The sequence below is a fragment of the Procambarus clarkii genome, chromosome 22 (assembly GCF_040958095.1).
Source record: "Procambarus clarkii isolate CNS0578487 chromosome 22, FALCON_Pclarkii_2.0, whole genome shotgun sequence".
Lineage (NCBI taxonomy): Eukaryota > Metazoa > Arthropoda > Malacostraca > Decapoda > Cambaridae > Procambarus > Procambarus clarkii.
The window spans coordinates 31716422-31738265 of record NC_091171.1 but is presented as its reverse complement, the minus strand read 5'-3'; the positions used below and the strand labels follow the sequence as shown (position 1 = coordinate 31738265).

Below are 21844 nucleotides of genomic sequence, written 5' to 3'. Positions count from 1 at the left end.
CTGTTGGTTTTTCAGGGTCTTGCGATGTCCTCGCGTCGGACGCGTCGTTTCTGATCTCCTGGCGGGCATTCTCGCATTGGGGAGCTTTCTGTTTGGCAGACGTTCCATCTCCTTTGTGCCGGCTTGGGCTTTGGTGGTCGCGCCCGAGATCTTCCCGCGGCTCCGCCTTTTCCTGGGCTTGGATGAGCCTTGTCAGGGCTGATTACGTTCTGCCTCGCGTGTCTCGCCTCCGGTTGGTGGTCTGGTGGCTTCGTTGTTGGTGTCCCACCTGCGCACTTCTTCTTGGTGGCAGTATGGGGTTTTTTAGAAGTCCTTCCTTTTCCTCCTGTCCCTTCTTAGGTGGCTGCGGTTGTTAGCGTCAGCTTGGTTTTTCTGGTGGGGGTTGGGGGCCGTTGTCTTGCCACATACTGTTGCCTTGTTTCGTGCGGCGCTGGCGGAGCTGCTTCGGCTTGCTTTCGGTCTTGGTGTTGCTTCTGCACCGTTAGTAAGCTGTCTCGTGAGTTGTTTCACCTTCCGGCCTGTTTGTGCGCCGCTTGCACCGTCCTGGTCTCTGGTCAGCTGTGTTCCGTCTTCTCGGTTGGTGGTGCCCCTTCGGTTCCAGTTTGTTTTTCGTCGGCTCTTTTTCCTGTTGGCATTTGCCTCTGGGGGTCGGGTCGCTGGGCTTCCTTGCTCTCCTCCACAGGGGTTTTCTGCTCCTTCGGTCTTGGCATTTTGGTTGTTCGGTGGCAACCGTCTCCATCTTTTCTGGCACGAGATGGGGCTGCTGCGTTCCGGAGGGGTCCTTGGTTTGTTGGTGCTTGGTTGGTTGGGCTGGGAGCGTGTCATGTTGTGTGTTCAGTGGCAGCCCTCCGCTGTTATTTGCGTGCCGCGCTCTGAGTTGATCCGGTTCAGTTCATCCCTGTTCGCGGGTGATGGTGTCCCAGTTTGTCCACTGTGTTATTGGGGCTAGCCTGCCTGTGTTCTTTCCCCATACCCGTGACGTTTGTGGCTTCGCTTGCGCTTGCTGCCATCTGGGCGGCGTGTCCTTGCTGTCATTCGGGCACGGATCTTTTGGTGTTCGTACAGGGGCCTTGCTGCTCGTTATCTCGTGTTGTTCCCAGGCCCTTTCGGGGCTGTGTCACCTTGGATTGGCGTTTGCTGCCGGTTGTCTCGCTTCCGTTGAAGGGTGCATGGTGTCCGCCTCCCAGTTCCGTCCCTTTGACCTTCCTCTGTGGGTAGTTAGCTCCGGGGAGCCAATGGGGCTCCCCCCAGAAAACCAGCGTTGAATGTAATGAAACCCCATTTTCTGGGCGAGACCCAGAGCCTCCCTGGCAACATTCCCTCCCTCCGGTCAGCGGTTTTTCCCATGTTTTGACATCCAGCCTCAGAACTGATGGGTGGATAGCTGGCATGAGAGGTCTGGGGGCTCCCCCTTTCCCGTCCCGGGGAGGGGGGAACTGTGCAGACAGCAGCACTGTGACATGTAACATCATACTAGTTTGCTTGTTTTCTGTTGGGGAGTTCTATCCACTAGTTCGGCTTTTGGTAGCAATTTTAACCAGAATAGGGGTTTGTTTTGGAATGCTTACCTTTCTGGATGCTTGACCCAATCGATGGCAGACATAGACCACACGGGGGTCGGGGCCAATCGATGGCAGACTTCCAACCACACGGGGGTTTCTATAGGCCATTGCTCCCCTTGCCTCTCTGAGGGGGCCAGGTTCTGGCCGTGGTCCCCGATAGGCCCTAGAACTCCATACACATGACTGATGCCAAAGTCTGACATTAGCATATCAGCCTGGTAAAGCTCCGGGGAGCCACCGGCTCTCACCTAGAAAATGGCGTTTCATTACATTCAACGCTGGTTTTTTGTCATAGTAAAGTATTTACATTTTTATTCTTTGTACTTTATCCTACAGCTACCACACTGTGAAGAGATCTATTTAGCAGTTTTATTTACTTTGTTTTTCTTTTTTTGTTTAATGTGTGTGGCACTTCCATCTGCTCTAATAGCCACTGCTCTATTAGTCACTTTTACCATCACAGACGTTTTACTTGCAATACGACGTCTGTTGATACGTGTATGGGTCGAGCGAGTGTGTGGTGCTGGCCGAGGCACACTCAGTTGTTTACCAGTGTCTCCTGCCAAGTGACGACCACACTTGAATTCTTTGCAAAGAATTTCATCGTTTTTCTGCTGTTTTGTTTTCTGAACAGTAAACTTATTATATATCATGCTATGGGTACCAAGATGGATGGTGAGGGAACTGGATGGATGGAAGGGGGAAACTGGATGGATGGAGGTTATCTTGAGATGATTTCGGGGCTTCAGTGTCCCCGCGGCCCAGTCCTCGACTAGGCTTCCACCCCCAGGAAGCAGCCTGTGACAGCTGACTAGCACCCAGGTACCTATTTTACTGCTAGGTAACAGGGGCATAGGATGAAAGAAACTCTGCCCATTGTTTCTCGCCGGCGCCCGGGATCGAACCCGGGAACACAGGATCACAAGCCCAGTGTGCTGTCCGCTCGGTCGACCGGCTCCGACCTGGAGGGGGAAATTGGATGGATGGATGGAGGGGGGAATTGGATGGAAGGAGGGAATTGGATGGATGGAGGGGGGAACTTGGATGGATGGAGGGGGGAACTGGATGGATGGAGGGGGGAATTGGATGGATGGAGGGGGGAATTGGATGGATGGAGGGGGGAATTGGATGGATGGAGGGGGGAATTGGATGGATGGAGGGGGGAATTGGATGGATGGAGGGGGGAATTGGATGGATGGATGGCTGGTGGGGTGACTTAATGGATGGACTGGGTAGATAGATGGAGGGACTGGATGGATGGATGGATGGTGAGGGGACTAGATGGATGAATGGTGAGGGGACTAGGATGGACTGAATGGTGAGGGGACTGGGATGGACGGATGGTGAGGGAACTGGATGGATGGATGGTGAGGGAACTGGATGGATGGATGGTGAGGGAACTGGATGGATGGATGGTGAGGGAACTGGATGGATGGATGGTGAGGGAACTGGATGGATGGATGGTGAGGGAACTGGATGGATGGATGGTGAGGGAACAGGATGGATGGATGGTGAAGGGACTGGATGGATGGATGGTGAGGGGACTTAGGTGAATGGATGGCAGGAAGAGGGGGACTGGATGGATGGATGGATGGTGAGGAGACAGGATGGATGGATGGTGAAGGGACAGGATGGATGGAGGGGTGAGGGGACTGGATGGATGAAGGGGTGAGGGGACTGGATGGATGGAGGGGTGAGGCGACTGGATGGATGGAGGGGTGAGGCGACTGGATGGATGGAGGGGTGAGGCGACTGGATGGATGGAGGGGTGAGGCGACTAGATGGATGGAGGGGTGAGGCAACTGGATGGATGGAGGGGTGAGGCGACTGGATGGATGGAGGGGTGAGGCGACTGGATGGATGGAGGGGTGAGGGGACAGGATGGATGGATGGTGAGGGAACTGGATGGATAGATGGTGAGGGGACTGGATGGATAGATGGTGAGGGGACTGGGTGAATGGATGGTAGAGGGGGACTGGATGGATGGTAGAGAGGGACTGGATGGATTGATGGATGGATGGTAGAGGGGGGACTGGATGGATTAATGGATGGATGGTAGAGGGGAACTGGATGGATGGATGGTGAAGGAGGTTATCTGGAGATGATTTCGGGGCATTAGTGTCCCCGTGGCCCGAGGACCGGACCTCTACCCTCGGGAAGCAGCCCGTAGCAGTTGTGTAACAGCCAGGTACCTAGTTACTGCTAGGTAACAGGGGCAACAGGGTGAAAGAAACATTTTGCCCATTTGTCTCCGACTCCACCGGGGATCGAACCCAGAACCTCAGGACTACGAATCCAAAAGCACTGTCCACCCAGCTGTCAGGCGCCCCTGGATGGGAACTGGATGGATGGATGATGGGGGGACTGGGTGGATGGATTAATGGATGGATGGTAAAGGGGAACTGGATGGATGGATGGTGAGGGGACTGGATGGATGGATGGTGAGGGGACTGGATGAATGGATGGATGGTGAGGGGACTGGATGAATGGATGGATGGTGAGGGGACTGGATGAATGGATGGATGGTAAAGGGGGACTGGATGGATGGATGGTGAGGGGACTGGATGGATGGATGGTGAGGGGACTGGATGGATGGATGGTGAGGGGACTGGATGAATGGATGGTGAGGGGACTGGATGAATGGATGGATGGATGGTGAGGGGACTGGATGAATGGATGGTGAGGGGACTGGATGAATGGATGGATGGATGGTGAGGGGACTGGATGAATGGATGGATGGATGGTGAGGGGACTGGATGAATGGATGGATGGTGAGGGGACTGGATGAATGGATGGATGGTGAGGGGACTGGATGAATGGATGGATGGTGAGGGGACTGGATGAATGGATGGATGGTGAGGGGACTGGATGAATGGATGGATGGTGAGGGGACTGGATGAATGGATGGATGGTGAGGGGACTGGATGAATGGATGGATGGTGAGGGGACTGGATGAATGGATGGATGGTGAGGGGACTGGATGAATGGATGGATGGTGAGGGGACTGGATGAATGGATGGATGGTGAGGGGACTGGATGAATGGATGGATGGTGAGGGGACTGGATGAATGGATGGATGGTGAGGGGACTGGATGAATGGATGGATGGTGAGGGGACTGGATGAATGGATGGATGGTGAGGGGACTGGATGAATGGATGGATGGTGAGGGGACTGGATGAATGGATGGATGGTGAGGGGACTGGATGAATGGATGGATGGTGAGGGGACTGGATGAATGGATGGATGGTGAGGGGACTGGATGAATGGATGGATGGTGAGGGGACTGGATGAATGGATGGATGGTGAGGGGACTGGATGAATGGATGGATGGTGAGGGGACTGGATGAATGGATGGATGGTGAGGGGACTGGATGAATGGATGGATGGTGAGGGGACTGGAAGAATGGATGGATGGTGAGGGGACTGGATGAATGGATGGATGGTGAGGGGACTGGATGAATGGATGGATGGTGAGGGGACTGGATGAATGGATGGATGGTGAGGGGACTGGATGAATGGATGGATGGTGAGGGGACTGGATGAATGGATGGATGGTGAGGGGACTGGATGAATGGATGGATGGTGAGGGGACTGGGTGGATGGATGGTAGAGGGGGATTGGATGGATGGATGGTGAGGGGACTGGATGGATGGATGGATGGATGGTGAGGGTGAACCTCCATCCCCCACATCACAACCTCCCCACACCCCAATCCTGCCACTGGACCCTCCCCCACTACCTTCATCCCCCACACTGCACCCTCCTCACTACCCCCATCCCACCACCGGACCCTCCCCACTACCTCCATCCCCCTCACCAGACTCCCCACAAGCTGTACCCTCTCAGCACCATCTGGATTGTATTAATACAGAAGGCTTCCTTGCTACCAGCTGGTGGATCAGGAGGCAGACCGCCTGACATTAAACTCTTGTTGTTTACTGACTGTGAAAGCCTGATTGTGTGTAAATGGCTGAATGACTGTAAATGCCTAACCGGTTGCTACCACAACTGACTGCTTGACTGCCTTTGGTTATGACTGCCTGTGAATGTTTGACTGACTTGTGACTAAGTGACTGGTTCTGTCTGCCACATAACAGAGGCAGTGAAATGTTTGAAAGGAAAATAAGGCATGCAGGGGACGGTCTCACCACCACCTCCTCCCTCCTCCTCATCCTCCCCATACACCAACATCGCTCTTCCCTCCCTCCCTCCCTGTCTGTCTCCCATACGCCAACAAGAGTCCCCAGTTAAGGTAAAGTGCAGTTAAATGTTCACTTATTTTATTTATGGTTTATATTTATACCTGGTTTTTTGTATATGAAAAATATAAGTAGTATTCTGTACAAGATGTATTTTCAAGTTAAAATTTTTTGGGGTGTGGAACGGATTAATTCAATTTACATTATTTCTTATGGGAAAATTTGTTTTGATTTATGAATTTTTGTTTTACAGTATGATGCATCTCTGGGAACTGAATAGGATTGTAAACAAAGGTACCACTGTACAGTACATTGAAATGCAAGTTATATTTACTAAAATACTTCCTAAGATTATTAGCTTCATTAAAGCAAAAGCTGGATAACTTGGGTCATGATTATAAGAATATGTAAAGCTGCATCAAATGACCAAACACACACATTTTTAACCATCATTCACGAAAATGGGTGGAGAGAGGTAATGTTTGATTTACACCTCAAGCAGTACCTTACCTTGAGGTTACCTTGAGATGGTTTCAGGGCTCAATGTCCTCGTGGCCCAATCCTCGACCATGCCTCCTTGTTGCTGGACTGGTCAACCAGGCTGTTGGATGCAGCTGCTCGCAGCCTGACGTATGAGTCACATCCTGGTTGATCAGGTATCGTTTGGAGGTGCTTATCAAGTTCTCTCTCTCTCTCTTGAACACTGTGAGGGGTTGGTCAGTTATGCCCCTTATGGGTAGTGGAAGTATGTTGAACATTCTCGGGCCTCTGACTCTGATAAGAGTTCTCTCTCAGAGTACCTATTGCACATGTTCTTCAATGGGGGGTATTCTGCACATCCTGCCATGCCTTCTGGTTTTATGTGATGTTATTTTTGTGTGCAGGTTTGGGACCAATTTCCCCGTGTAAATTATTATGTCTCTCTCCTGCCTGCACTTATGAGAATACAGATTTAGGCATTTTAGTCGGTCCCAGTAGTTTAGTTGTTTTACCGAATGGATTCTAGCAGCAAAAGGATCTCTGCAAGTTCTCCAGCTTTGAAAGGGGCTGTCATTGTGCAGCAGTACTCCACTCTAGAGAGCACTTGAAAAGTATTATCATCGGTTTAGCATATCTTGTGTGAAAGGTTCTTTTTATCCAACCTGCCATTTTTTCTTGCAGTTGTGATGGCTACTTTATTGTGTTCTTTAAAGAACAAAGTAACGAACACAATTTGTGTTCGCTACTAAAGAAGACAATTTGTTCACAATAAAGAACACAATTTGTGTACTCATGTCTTCCAACATGAGTACACCCAAATCAGTTACATTGCCTTTTCGTTCTATGTTATGATTTGACTGCGTTTTGTTTGTGGTTAACGTTTTTATATTTTCATTTTTTCGTAGCGCATGACCTGGAACTTATCTTCAATAAACACCATATTATTTTCTGCAGCCCCATAAAAAGACTTGATCAACACCTGACTGGAAGTTTGCCGTGTCCTCTATGTTGTCTACTCTCAAAAATCCTAGTGTCATCTGCAAAGGAAGACACAGTACTATACATTGTGTCCTTGTCTATGTCTGATATGAGGATGAGAAAAAGTACTAGAGCAAACACAGTACCCTGAGGGACCGAGTTCTTCACGGTTGATGGATCGAATTTTATTTTGTTGACTATTACACCCTGGGTTCTTTTAGTCAGGAAATTGTAGATCCATCTGCTTATTTTCCTGCAATTCCTTTGAACACATTTTGTGTGCAATAACACCATCATCTTCTTCAGGTTATCTTGAGATGATTTTGGGGCTTTTTTAGTGTCCCCGCGGCCTGATCCTCGACCAGGCCTCCACCCCCAGGAAGCAGCCCGTGACAGCTGACTAACACCCAGGTACCTATTTTACTGCTAGGTAACAGGGGCATAGGATGAAAGAAACTCTGCCCATTGTTTCTCGCCGGCGCCTGGGATCGAACCCAGGACCACAGGATCACAAGTCCAGTGTGCTGTCCGCTCGGCCAACCGGCTCCTCACGGTCACACTTTCGAAGGCTTTTGCGAAATCTGTGTAAATTACATCAGCGTTCTGTTTGTCTTCCAGTAGGGAAGATTTAGTCACATACATTTTCAGGAAATAACATTTTTAGATGGAAAACAAATGCTTGGGTAGACCTTTGCATCTTGCTGCTGTGAATAAAATAATATTCACAATTGGGATTACATAAGGATCTTAGTTATTTTGTATTCCATTGTACACTGCACCACTAACCACAAGCATGACCCTACTCACCTAACAATCACATGCTAGAAAGGGGACAGACATGAAGCACTAAACTATAGACCAGTCATTACCGTGCATTTCATGCAAGATACTAGATTCGACAAAGAGCTAGATCTAACGTCTTCATATTCAGACAAGTAAGAACTAAACCAAGCACCACAAGCACAACCCCACTCACCCAACAACCACAAGTATGACCCACCTCAACCAACAAGCACAACCCAGCTCCCATAAGCAAGACCCCACTCAACAACAACACTTGCCAATTTGCCCAATAATCACACACGACCAAGCACAACTCCACTCGTCCAATAACCACATACAGAGCACCACTCGCCTAGAAACTACACACACATGTTCACTCCCTAGACAACCAAACGCATGATCCAATTTGCCCACAAACTACATGCACGACCCCACGCAATCAACAACTACAAGCAGTATAACCACACTAACCCAAACCCTGCTCACCCAACCACCACAAGCAGAAGGGTAAAAGCAGTTTAACAGTGATAAGAATAAGTCTGGCAGATATTATTTCTTAATTTACAGCCATTTTACCTCCTCTGGTCCATCCCCATCATCATCATCTTCACCCTCATCCAATGACTTTTTATCATCTTCCTCATCTTTGTCATCATCGTCGTCGTCGTCGTCGTCTGATATCTCTGATGAGCTATCGCCAGTACCATAGGAACCATCAACCTGTTGGGAGATATATTTAAAAAAAAAAAAAAAATCATCCATCTTTACTAAAAATAATTAACCCCTGCACTGCATGCCTTTTACATATGACAACTCTATGGTCCACCTACCTGTTGTTCTTTCAGAAAAGTCTTGGATTATTGATATTGATCTCAGTGTGCCTATTGCACCTCTTTTTTAGTGGGGCTATTTTGTGGTGTTATTTCTGTATCAGATTTAGAACCAGTCATTTTAATATTTTCCAGATTTTCCAGGTCTAAATTATTGTGTATCTCCTACTTGCACTCTAGGGAATACAGATTTAAAATTTTTAGGCAGTCCCAATAATTTGGATGTTTTATCGAGAGGATTCTAGAAGTGAAAGATCTTTGCATGTTCTCCAGGTCAGCAATTTCTCCAGCATTGAATGGGGCTGTTAGTGTGCAACAATATTCCATTTTAACACTTTCAGCCTCCCGGCGAATGTAAAAAAAACAACCGTATGTGCTCCCGGCGTTTTGCTGCGTAAGCGTAAAAACAAAAATGTGTATACTCTTTTTACTCTCCTGACCTTAGTTCTCGAGCTACGTATTTCATTTTGGTACCAACGTGATTCGCAATAAAATTCTCTAGAAGAACATCAGTAAAAAAAGTAACGAAACGTATAGGGAAACCAGCACCAAATAAATAACTACGAAGATGACTCGCCGTGAGCGCCCAACAGCAACAAAATGTTTTTACTCTTAGGATTGTTATCACCTCCACACTTGTCCTACAGCGTTAATTTTGGTATCAATGGACTCGCAATGAAATTCCCAACACGGTGATATGAATATAAGCGTAGAATAATGATTGTGGAAGTGGTGAAATTGTTACCCGGTATCGGTGACGGGACAACGCACGGCGCTTTGAAAGTTTATACTTATTTCACTCTCATGACATTATTATTCTATAGTACGTCATTCATTTTTGTGTCAATGTGTTCACAATAGAATGTTCTATGAGCCCGTAGGTAAAAAAGATCAACAAAGCATAAGATAGAATAGCGCCAAATATAAAACAACGCTGGAACATATCAGTGAGAGTCAAACACACACGAAATGTTTTTACTTTTGTTATGTTTGTGAACCTTTCATGAACTTATTGTACCATGCAGCCTATTGGCCTATTGGTGAGAAAGAGAGCCTCATGGCGCACAGTTTGAAACAAACCCAAAGTAAATCGGATAAAAATTGAATTTTATACAAATATTTTAAAAGAGGACATAAGTTTATGTCCACTTAGCGGGAGCGGGTAGGCGAAACAGGACGCCGGGAGGAGTCCTGATCCGCAGAAAGTGTTAAATAGCCCTAATATCTTAACACTTTTGCTCGGGGATGACGCAGTATGGCATCAAAATTATTTGACGAACGTCTGGGAATAATGTTTCTGCGCGTCAAAAATTAAAAAATTTCGGCTTGGCTATGGGTGGGGCGCGTTGCGGTTTTGGACATTATATGCATATACTCCTGTAGGGAATTCTATTGCGAACACATTGATACCAAAATGATCTAGGATGAGAATTGGGGTGACCAAATTGAAAAGAGTACTGTATACACATTTTATTGTTCGTGCGTTCACGGGTAACACTGTAAAATGAATCAATGATGTGGCATATCTTGTTATCCAACCTGACATTTTTCTTGTAGTTGGGACAGCAACTCTGTTGTGTTTTTAAGTCTTGCTACATGAATACGTCTTAATCTTTTACATAGCTTTTTTTCTAATAGTGTGCATTTTTTTTAATAGTGTTTAGTTTTTCCCATAGCGTAGTAATTATCTTCAATTATAAGGAACTTATCTTCATAAAAAATCATGTAATTTTTCATGGCCCATTAAGATGTTTGATTATTATCGGATTAAAAGTTTGTGTTCTCTATATTGTCTACTCTCATTTAAATCCTAGTATCATCTGCAAAGGATGATATAATACTACAGTTTGTATCCTAACTAGACTAATGACACTGCAGGCAACCAGTGAAAGACAAGCCCTGGAACAGGGGACCAAAGAAACTTGATCACCCCAAGGCGCCTGCTGATGTAGAAGTGGTGACACAAAGGCAGCAATGGAGTGCCACCACAGGACACTGAACATGATGCCCCCCTGCCAAACCAACCAAGCATCAACCAACAACGAACCCTTCTGGCAATGAATGGACTCATTCTTCACAAGAAAAGGAGTAGTAGTCTGCTGGAGATGAACAAACTGACCCCATGGACCAAAGGAACAAAAACCCCAGCGCTGAAGGAGAGCATGAAGCTCACAAACTCAGCAACTGAAAGCCAAAGAAACCGGGAAAAAAGAGCCTTGAGAAAACAATCCTGGACTAAAGGGGTCACAGTATACCAAGCGGAAGACAGGAAGAACATACTGGCAGCCAGAATGAAGCCAAACGGGAAAATACCTGATCAAACAGGACAGAAACCCCACCCAAGAAGGAAACAAACCCCAAATCCTGATGGAGAACGGGACTAGCCAAGAAGCATCATAGGGGTCTAGGGAAACAGCCAAGAGACAATCCCATGAAGGAAACCAATCCTGGCAAATACAGACAGTCATAAAGGGCAAGGGAAAAACTGAGTTAGTTGCAAAGTATCAAACACCAGCAAAACCAGCTGGTGTACCAACATCGACTGGGAGTCCACACCAGCCAGTCGTCGAGGTAGGCCAGGACTCTAACTCCTAGCAGATGCAGTCGGGTCACCACGATCCGGGTAAGACGCGTGAATACGGGGGGTGCCAGATTCATTCCAAAAGGAAGGCAACGAAAGCGGTAAGCCTGATGCTCCACCACAAAACCTAGCCAGTCCCTAAACCCCAGATGAATTATGGATGTGCCAATACACGTCCTTGAAGTCCAGGGACACTATCCAAGCACCTGGCTCCAAAAGAAGCCGGACCTGAAACAGTGTGTTTATCCGAAAGGAAGGGCAAGGAATTCTGGGGTTCAGACGGGAAAAGTCCAGAATGAACTGCAGATCCACACAGTTCTGTTTCGGCACTGGGAATAAGCGAGAAACCCACCTGAGGGACAGGGTCGTTTTAACCACGCCCTAAGCGCACCCACTCCTAGTTGACCTGACGACGCACAGGGAAAGAAGCCTGCCCCACCAGCCCTGAACCCCACGAAGGAGGAGCCGCCCAATGCCACCACAATTCGGATGACAACTGAAAATGCCCACAAATCATGGGACCAAGCACGAGCAAACAGAGTGAGGGCCAACGGCCCTTACAAGAAACTGGCTGACAAACAGAGCAATCATTGTGCCGACCAAACAACAACAGCTCCAAAGGCAAAGTTGGCTCAGAAACTGAACACCAATGGACCACCTTGACCAGCGGAACCCCCGAGCCCTAACACAACCCTTCCGAGAAGACCGAGAACGGCCACCCCGGAGAACCAAAAAGCCCGACATAGGACAACTAGATGAAGTCGCCTGCAGAAAATGCATGACAGCAGACTCCACAAATAGCAACGGAGAAAATAGTGATGAAAACCTAAGAACCAAGGCCCAAGCGCATTCCAAAGAAAGAGCGAGCACATCCTGTCAGCATGCGAGGCAAGAAGCAAAGAACAGAGACACCGCCGCCTTCAGGATAGGCATAAACAGCTTCAACAGTGCGGCCGATGCCCGAGCCACCGAGGACAGCACACCAGACGAAGGCCCGACAGTCAACACCTCCACATCCTCCTCAAGCCAGGTCAAAGACAGCTCGAGAAGGGAAAAAAGGCGCAAGCACAAAGCCAAATGCCCAGGGGCGTGCAAATCCTCAGCAACCAAGGATGCCAAAAGGGTAGGAACCTACATGTACAGCTGCACAAAGCCAACATCCCGAGACAGCACGGGCAAACAAGCAAGCATTAAGGCACTCCAACTTGCCCACCAGGTAAACCTGCAGAACGGTAGACGTTTCTCACCACTCAAGCGTGTGGGACCGACAGAACCCATGCCACGCCTCTAACAAAAAGAATGTGCAGTCTGCCAGCCAGGAAGACTCCAGAACCTCCAAACGTACCCAACACGAGGAAGAACCGAACTCAAATAAGGACGGATCCATCATGGAGGTGGGATCCGTGACTCGAAGGAAGTATGCAGCAAGAGCCTCACGAGCCTCCCGAGGGATGCTACGAGAGGCAGAAAACCTCAGGAAGGACGGGGCAAGGAACCCATGGGAGTAGGTGTTATTAGTTTATATTACTAGGTATTCTAAGGGGGCTATTAACGTAAGATAGTGTGGTAAAGTAATTATTATTTTTGTTATTGGTGTGAATGTATATGGAGGGTTGTTAAGGGGTTAATAAATAAGTAAGTGAAGTAAGAGAGTATCAGTTCTTCCTGTGTAGGAGATCTTAAATCAACCTCTAGACTGACCTTGTGTGTAGCCAAGTAATTCAGCACTGCTTAGTGTTTTATTTGGGGGCCGGGCCTTTTAGATCTCTCATTTTGATAACTCTTAATGCTTACTATTGCCCCTACATCCAGATAATACTAGGCCCCATAGTACAGACACTCCTCCTATATAACAGACCTCTTGTTCCCAAAGTTCCAGGTCTCAGGTAATCTTCCCTATCAATTTTATCAATTCCTGTTACTATTTTGTATGTAATGATCATATCACCTTATTTTTCTTGTCTTCTAGTTTTGGCATATTTAATGCCTCTAACCTCTCCTCGTAGCTCTTGCCCTTCAGTTCTGGTAGCCACTTAATAGCATGTCTTTGCACCTTTTCCAGTTTGTTGATGTGCTTCTTAAGATATGGGCACCACACAACCGATGCATATTCTAGCTTTGGCCTAGCAAAAGTCGTGAACAATTTCTTTAGTATATCGCCATCCATGTATTTAAAAGCAATTCTAAAGTTAGAATTGCTGGTATTGCTAGGAATGGTAAACAACCACTTGGGCTCTAAGGTAGAGCGACGGTCTCGCTGCATGCAGGTCGGCGTTCAATCCTCGACCGTCCAAGTAATTGGGTACCATTCCTTCCCCCCTGTCCAATCCCAAATCCTTATCCTGACCCCCTTCCCAGTGCTATATAGTCGTAATGGCTTGGCGCTTTCCCCTGATAATTTCCTTCCTTTTCTTTTAAAGTTAGAAAGCGTGGCATAGGCTCCTCACACAATATTCTTTATGTGGTCCTCAGGTGATAGTTTTCTATCTAGAACCACCCCTAGATCTCTCTTTATCAGAATTCTTTAAAGATTTCTCACATAATATATAGGTTGTGTGGGGTCTATGTTCTCCTATTCCACATTCCATAACATGGCATTTATTAACATTAAATTCCATTAGCCAAGTGGTGCTCCATATACTTATTTTGTCCAGGTCACCTTGAAGGGCATGACAATCATCTAAGTTTCTTATCCTTCCTATTGTCTTAGCATCATCAGCAAACATGTTCATATAATTCTGTATACCAACTGGTAGATCATTTATGTAGACAATAAACATCACTGGTGCAAGAACTGAACCCTGTGGTACTCCACTTGTGACATTTCTCCAGTCCGATACATTGCCTCTGATCACTGCCTCATTTTTCTATCAGTCAGAAAATTTTTCATCCATGTTAGAAGCTTACCTGTCACCCCTCCAATATTTTCCAGTTTCCAGAACAACCTCTTATGTGAAACTCTGTCGAAAGCCTTTTCTAGGTCCAGATAGATGCAGTCAACCCAACCATCTCTTTCCTGTAATATCTCTGTTGCTCGATCATAGAAACTGAGTAAATTCGATACACAGGATCTTCCAGATCGAAAACCATACTGTCTGTCTGATATTATATCATTTCTCTCCAGGTGTTCTACCCATTTAGTTTTAATTATTTTTCACAATATTTTGACTATTGCACTTGTCAATGATACCGGTCTATAATTAAGGGGGTCTTCTTTGCTTCCACTTTTGTAGATTGGAACTATGTTAACCCTTTTCCACATATCAGCTACAACTCCTCTGTAAACAGGGATCCCTGAAAAATCAGTTGAAGCGGAATGCTGAGCTCAGGTGCACATTCTCTCAGAACCCATGGTGTAACTCCATCTGGACCAACTGCTTTGTTCTTATTTAGCTCCTTGAGCATTTTTTCCACTTCGTCTCTAGACACCTCTATGTGCTCTATGCTGTTCTCTGGAATTCTTATTGTATCTGGTTCCCTGAAGATTTCATTTTGTACAAACACACTTTGGAACTTTTCGTTTAATGTTTCACACATTTCCTTTTAACTTTCCGTGAATCTATTTCCCCATTTTCAACCTTTGAATATTATCCTTTACCTGCAATTTGTTGTTTATGAATTTATAGAATAGACCTGGTTCTGTTTTACATTTGTCTGCAATCCCTTTTTCAAAATTTCTTTCTGCCTCTCTCCTCACTGCCGTGTAGTTGTTTCTCGCATATTTGTATCATTGGCATGTTTGGGGGTTTGGCCTCTTCCTGTATTGATTCCATTTTTGTGTCTTTTGGTCTCTGGCCCTCTTGCAATTTCTGTTGAACCAATCCTGTTTCTGCATCTCTTTATAATTTTTGTTGTGCCTTTATCATATACTTCACAAAACTTGACATATATCTCATTCACTTCCTTGCCTAGCAACAAGTCTGTCCAATTATACTCAATAAAAAATTTTCTAAGGTTGCCATAATGTCCTCTCCTACAGTCAGGTTTTTCAATTGCATCAACCTTCATATTTTCTTCCAGATTATAATGCATTGCATACTTTATTCCCAAAAAGACATTTCACTTGTCATGTCACAAGTGACATCGTCACTTTTACCCAAGGGAGGAAGGTACTGAATGTCAAATATTTCTTCCTCCTTCCTGGTAAATATCAAATCCAGCATGGAGGGAACGTCCCCTTCCCTCATCCTCGTAGCTTGTTTAACATGTTGATACAAGAATGTTTCCAGGATGAGGTCTACAAATTTACAGGTCCAAAAATCTTCTGTTTTAGCTTTAGATGCTTCCCAATCTATGGATTTCAAGTTGAAGTCGCCGACTATCAACAGTCGTGAACTATCGTTATCCGCTCTCGCTATGATCTCTCTCATTATTGTTATAAGACCTTCTTGTTTACTATCTAGCTCCTCCTCTGACCATGTGCTGCTTGGCGGTGGACTATATGCATTTATGATCATTAGTTTATCATCCTCATGGCAGATCTCTAGTGCTATTATGTCAACTTCTTGTGGATTGGCAGTCATTATTTCCTTCACCTTTAGGTGTTCTTTCACCAGTATACCAACGCCACCACCTTTCCTAATTTTTCTGTCTCGTCTCCAAATTGAGTAGCCCCTTGGGAATATGACCTCATTTAAAATAACATCTTCAACTTTTGTCTCCCTGAGTGCAACAATGTTTGATGTCTGCAGCTGTATTATATAACCTAACTCCAGTATCTTCAATCTTACTCCATCTATGTTGGTGTATGCAATCTTCAGGAACTTGTTCCCTCCTATTCTTATTTTTCACTCCCCCTCTCTCTAATGATTTTGTTGGTTTGCCTTTATGTACCACTTTACTGGTCTGCCTACCCCTATCACTTTGTAGAAAAAAGAATTGATTTCTTCTTCATTCCTGCTCTCGTTTAAACGTTTTGCCTCGGCGAGGTTCAGTTTCAGCTTCTCTCTATCTTCTTTTGAAAGATCTCGTCTTAACGACCACACTTTCACTTTGTAATTTTCTACAATTTTCTTTCACTTTGTAATTTTTTTAGATGTTCACTCCTTTTCTTTGCAGCCAAAAATTATCAGGAACTTACTCCGATCAACTGTGTTTTCCACCAACTTCGGGTTAGATGCCAATTCTTTTCTCACTTCCAGCCTAATGTTTGTTTTATCTTGGTTGTTGCAGTGTTTGACTTCCTTTACTGCTTCTTCAATTTTTTCCTTCTCCTTGGCCACTTGTGCATAGGTGAGTTGCATATCTTTCCTGCACTGTTCTATTCCCTGTGTAACTTCCTCCATCTGTGCTGACAAAAGCTGTTTCTCCTGTTGAATTTCCTTACCTAACCTATTGTAGTCATTTATGTTTAATTTTACTTTAACTTCTTCCAAAGCTATTTTTAAGAGTATTTTCTTCTTCCATGTGTGTATGTATGTGTATAAAGTATAAAACTGATCAGAATTACATTTCACCATTGTGTGTGTATGTATGTGTATAAAGTATAAAACTGATCAGAATTACAAATTCACATTAATGCCTTCATAAATCTGTGTATCTATGTATTTACGTATGTAGCTTAGCCTAACATTTTAAAAGCACTACGATCACCTTCTGTGGTTGTTCAATAAATCTCTGAACTGTATGTTTGACAAATCTTTCATGTTAACTGGGCTGACGACTCACACGACACTCACACGTTCCTGGGTCTAGTGCCTTGGGCACTAGACCCAGGAACGGCCCAAAGCACCTCCGCATCCTCCTCAAGCCAATCTGTGGACAGCTCCAGGAGGGAAAATTACTGCAAGAGCGAAGTCAGCAGGCCACGAGTGCACAGGTCCTCGGCAACCAGTGCAGCCGAAAAGGAAGGAACCTGCACGTGAAGCTGCACAATGCCGACATGCTGAGAAAGTACCAGGGCGAACAAGCACGCATCGAGGTGCTCAAACTCGCCCGCCCCAGGAAAACCTGGACCACCGTCAGCGCCTCACTCCACTTAAGCATGCGAGAACGACAGAACGTATGCCAAGCCTCCACAGAAAACACAGGATAGTCTGCCAGCCAGGACGAATCCTCGTAACGAATCAAGTAGGGAAAGGAAGACCCAACCTGAAAGAAGACGGATGTATGATAGAAGCGTAATCCGGGTCGCCTAGGAGGTAAGCCGCAAAGGCGTCCTGCACCACATGAGGAAGGATGCAGGAGCCAAAAACCTCCGGAAAGATGGGACTGAACACCCGAAGGGACACTGAACCGAACCCAGGTTGGGGCAGACACCAAATCCAACTCATACGAAGCGGGGGGAAAGAAAACCCCACTCAGAGGACAGAAAAACCCATGCAGGGTCCAACAGGGCCCAAGGGCCGCAAGTCAACCCCTCCCCAGCCCCGGGAACCACCACATCAGGCCCCAAAATGCTGAGGCATTTCTCAAATCCCCGGCCTCAAAAGAAAAGTCTCTGTGGTGTAGTGGTAAGACACTCGCCTGGCGTTCTGCGAGCGCTATGTCATGGGTTCGTATCCTGGCCGGGGAGGATTTGGGGAGGATTTACTGGGCGCAATTCCTTAACTGTAGCCTCTGTTTAACGCAACAGTAAAATGTGTACTTGGATGAAAAAAACGATTCTTCGCGGCGGGGATCGTATTCCAGGGACCTGCCCGAAACGCTACACGTACTAGTGGCTGTACAAGAATGTAACAACTCTTGTATACATCTAAAAAAAAAAAAAAAAAAAAAAAAAGCCAGCCAGCCGGAAGGAAGAGGGACCCACTGCTTAGACCAAAACGCTTCGGCAGAGAAACCCGACTCGAATGCTTTTGTCGCCACCCCGTAAGGGGCATCCTCTGAGACTGCCCGAGTCTCAAGACCATCTAAACCCTGCCCCGACTCCGAAACCCTCAGACGTTTTGGAGCCGGATGCAGGAGGAAGGGGAGCAGATCTAACAACAGCAGGGGAAGGACGAGGGGTGAGGACTGAACCAAGGCTGAAGCAACCAATAACCCCCCCCCCCCCCAAGTCCTGGTCTCTATAACCAAAATGGAGCAGCCTTGGAGCTTCCAGGTTAGCAATCAACCTAGCGTGTTGCAAGAACCTAAACCTAACGTGCAACACCTGCGCTATCTGTACCCGAATAGTGTCATCGGTGATTGGGTAAATTGAGTCACAAGCAAGCAACGAAACTCGCAGGACTCTGTATTGAAGGTGTCACCGACCCAGCAGGCAGCATGATGAGGAAAAAATAATGAATCACCTTAAGACAAGAGAACAGAGCAACCCTCAAACTCGCACAAAGCAGGGAGTACTCAGGGGTCACATCCATTGGACCCACATGCCCCCGTGGGGATTCACAGGGTCCTGAGATGGAACTTGTGCTCGGGGAAGCCCAGGCAGAGTACTGCTGTCTCCCAAGTCTATCAACAAAGTTTCTAAAAACTGAACCGCCCGGGTCATGTTCACTCACGGGGGTCTTAGCAGGGGGATACCACCAGAAACACAGAAAATCTTATAAGATATAGGGGGCAACTAAGCAAAGGCAGATCCCCCCCCCCCCCACCAGGCAGGGAAAACAAAAACAAAAATAAAATTCCAGGGGTTTTCTGGAGGGAAGGGGAGCCGTACAAGCTCCGCCCCCAGAAAAAAGCTTCATGAGCTGCCGAAAAAAAGGAGCCCAAAGAGGTTAGCTGGAGGTGATTTCGGGGCTTAGCAACCCTGCGGCCCGGTTGTTGACCAGGTCCTGGTTGCTGGACTAGGTCAACCAGGAGGCCTGGTCGACGACCGGGCTGCGAGCACAACCAGGCTGTTGTACTCGCTGCCTGGTTGATCAGGTTGAGGCAAGCACATGCAAAATGGCAACTTTGACCCATGAGCTTGAATCCAGACAAGAGCTGCAACGTACCGAAACAAATAGCCCCCCTCCTCCCCGGGCCAAAACACACACTGCAAAAGGCATGACAGGCAATAGAGGGTTCAAAATGGCCAAGAACCCACAACCAACTCCCCCAAGCCCTGGAAATCACAACAGAGGGCTCTGGGGCAGACCCGACATCCACACCTACTGCTCAGGATAGAAAAGCAGAGTTCAAGGAAGAGGCCTCAAAGGAAAGAGGGCTGGCCATGTAAGGAGTACCCAGAAGTCTTGGTGGGAACAGTAGGCCTACCTGCTTCCACACCTGAATTAGATGTGGCTGCCCATGGAGCTGACTAAGCCCTATCCCAAGCTAAATCCAACTCTGGCCCCAAGAAATTTAAACTATGGGACCAGACGCAAGAAGAAAGTGAACCAAGCCCAACAGTTAAGGAAGAGGAGATGCGGCTGGAACTACAGGTGAATTAACCAACAACTTCAAGTCTCCAGTTGGTGAATTAACCAATACCTCCAGAATTAAATCTGGGAACCTAAACACCAACCAGGCAAACAGCCCAGATTGCTGCAACCTAAGAGTCCAATGAGCAAATGGTTGCTGCCTGAAGACCTCACTGGAAGGGTCAGAAGGAGAGCAACATGAAAGGAGCAAGCCCACCCACCATGACTCAGGGCCGCAGGTGCCACCCACCAACAGGCAGCAAGCGGAGACAGACAGACTGTATGCCAACACGTGACATGGGCAGCATACAACCCTCAAACTCACCTGAAACTAGAGTGGATATGGTGGGACTACTACTAAATCAAATGAGGCATTCCAAAGCCTACAGGTATGCCCAGGCACTGGGAATGCTATACAGATACCAGTAAAAAACAATGTAATATCATAGGCTCTCCAATAATTTGAAATTATACATAGATAGCATCTGTATAAAGGAGAGAATAGTAGGCCAACATAGGCCTTATCACATGGCTGCAAAGGCCGACCTCAATGCGCCGGTCAAGGCTGTGTGAACCTCAGTGTGCCCTGCCAGTCAAATTTGTACTCAACCCGAGAAAAAAACAGTCAAAGACAACCGATTCGTCTAGGGTGATGATCTCCAGAGGGGTAACACCCTGAACACCCCAGGGAAGATAACCCTGGCAGCACTAAAGGAGCACAAAGGAATCATAGCTCTGAGCACAAGCAGCTCCAAATGCTGTCTACTCCTGGCTCATGCTGCACAAAAGTGCACAGGAACAGCCACAAAGGCAGAGCCACTACTTAGCTAAACACAGGACACCGGAACCAGAGTGACAGAAAGCAACTAAGTAGTGCTACTACTGGCAACAGAACCGAGGATGGAGCAGCCAGCTGGCCTGGGCTGCCTCCTTTCTCTCCTCAAACAAGGGGGAAGAAGGTGGGGCAAATGAGCTCGAGTTATTTTTGTGAATTTTCAATAGTTTGCTTACATTGTTCAAACAGTTCTTTTGGCAGTCCTTGAGGACTGCAGTCTCATTAATAATCAGCAGTGGTTTGTTTTATTTTGGCACTTTCTGGGTGCCTTCCTTGGTAATATCAGACAAATAATTTCATAGAACTTTTATCGTAAGTGCCACCACTTCCTGCACCTCTCTAAGGGGAAAGCGAGGTTCTGGCTCATGGTCCCCAGTAGGCAAAAAAAAAAACAAAAAAACTGATGAACCTAGTAGTTTGGCACGATATCAGCATAGTAGGCTTCAGGGAGCCACAAGGGGCTCCCCCAGAAATCCCCAATGATACTTAAAACTGAGAATTCCCAAGTGAATACTAACCTGAGTAGCCTTTAATCTCTTAAGCAGTATCGCATCCATTATGTTCTTATCTGCAGTGACAATAGGCTGGTTCTTCAAACTGCTGGTAGATGCTCTCGGATGGGTGAATCTAGCAGAGGAACATGTGTTGGGATGAGGTGTGCAGAGTGGTTCGTCATTTGCTCCATCAACCTGTGCAGAAGTCATTTGAGGTCAATCGTACCTACAAAAACTCATTCACATACAGTATGTATGTATATATGTATATGTGTGTGTGTGTGTGTGTGTATTATATATATATATATATATATATATATATATATATATATATATATATATATATATATATATATATATATATATATATATATAATATATATATATATATATATATATATATATATATAATATATATATATATATATATATATATATATATATATATATATATTATATATATATATATATATGTCGTACCTAGTAGCCAGAATGCACTTCTCTGCCTATTTTGCAAGGCCCGATTTGCCTAATAAGCCAAGTTTTCCTGAATTAATATATTTTCTCTAATTTTTTCCTTATGAAATGATAAAGCTACCCATTTCATTATGTATGAGATCAATTTTTTTTTATTGGAGTTAAAATTAGCGTAGATATATGACCGAACCTAACCAACCCTACCTAACCTAACCTATCTCTATAGGTTAGGTTAGGTTAGGTTAGGTAGCCGAAAAAGTTAGGTTAGGTTAGGTTAGGTAGGTTAGGTAGTCGAAAAGCAATTAATTCATGAAAACTTGGCTTATTAGGCAAATTGGG

The 21844-nt window shown here is 46.1% G+C and overlaps 1 protein-coding gene across 1 annotated transcript in view; it reads right to left on the bottom strand.

Annotated features, from left to right (window-relative positions):
- The window catches only part of LOC123758686 (transcription initiation factor IIA subunit 1), a 74411-nt gene that overhangs the window by 16771 nt on the left and 35796 nt on the right, over nucleotides 1-21844 (bottom strand). The window contains 2 exon segments of the mRNA XM_069328807.1: nucleotides 8580-8723; nucleotides 21053-21223. Coding sequence (XP_069184908.1) covers nucleotides 8580-8723; nucleotides 21053-21223 — 315 coding nt within the window.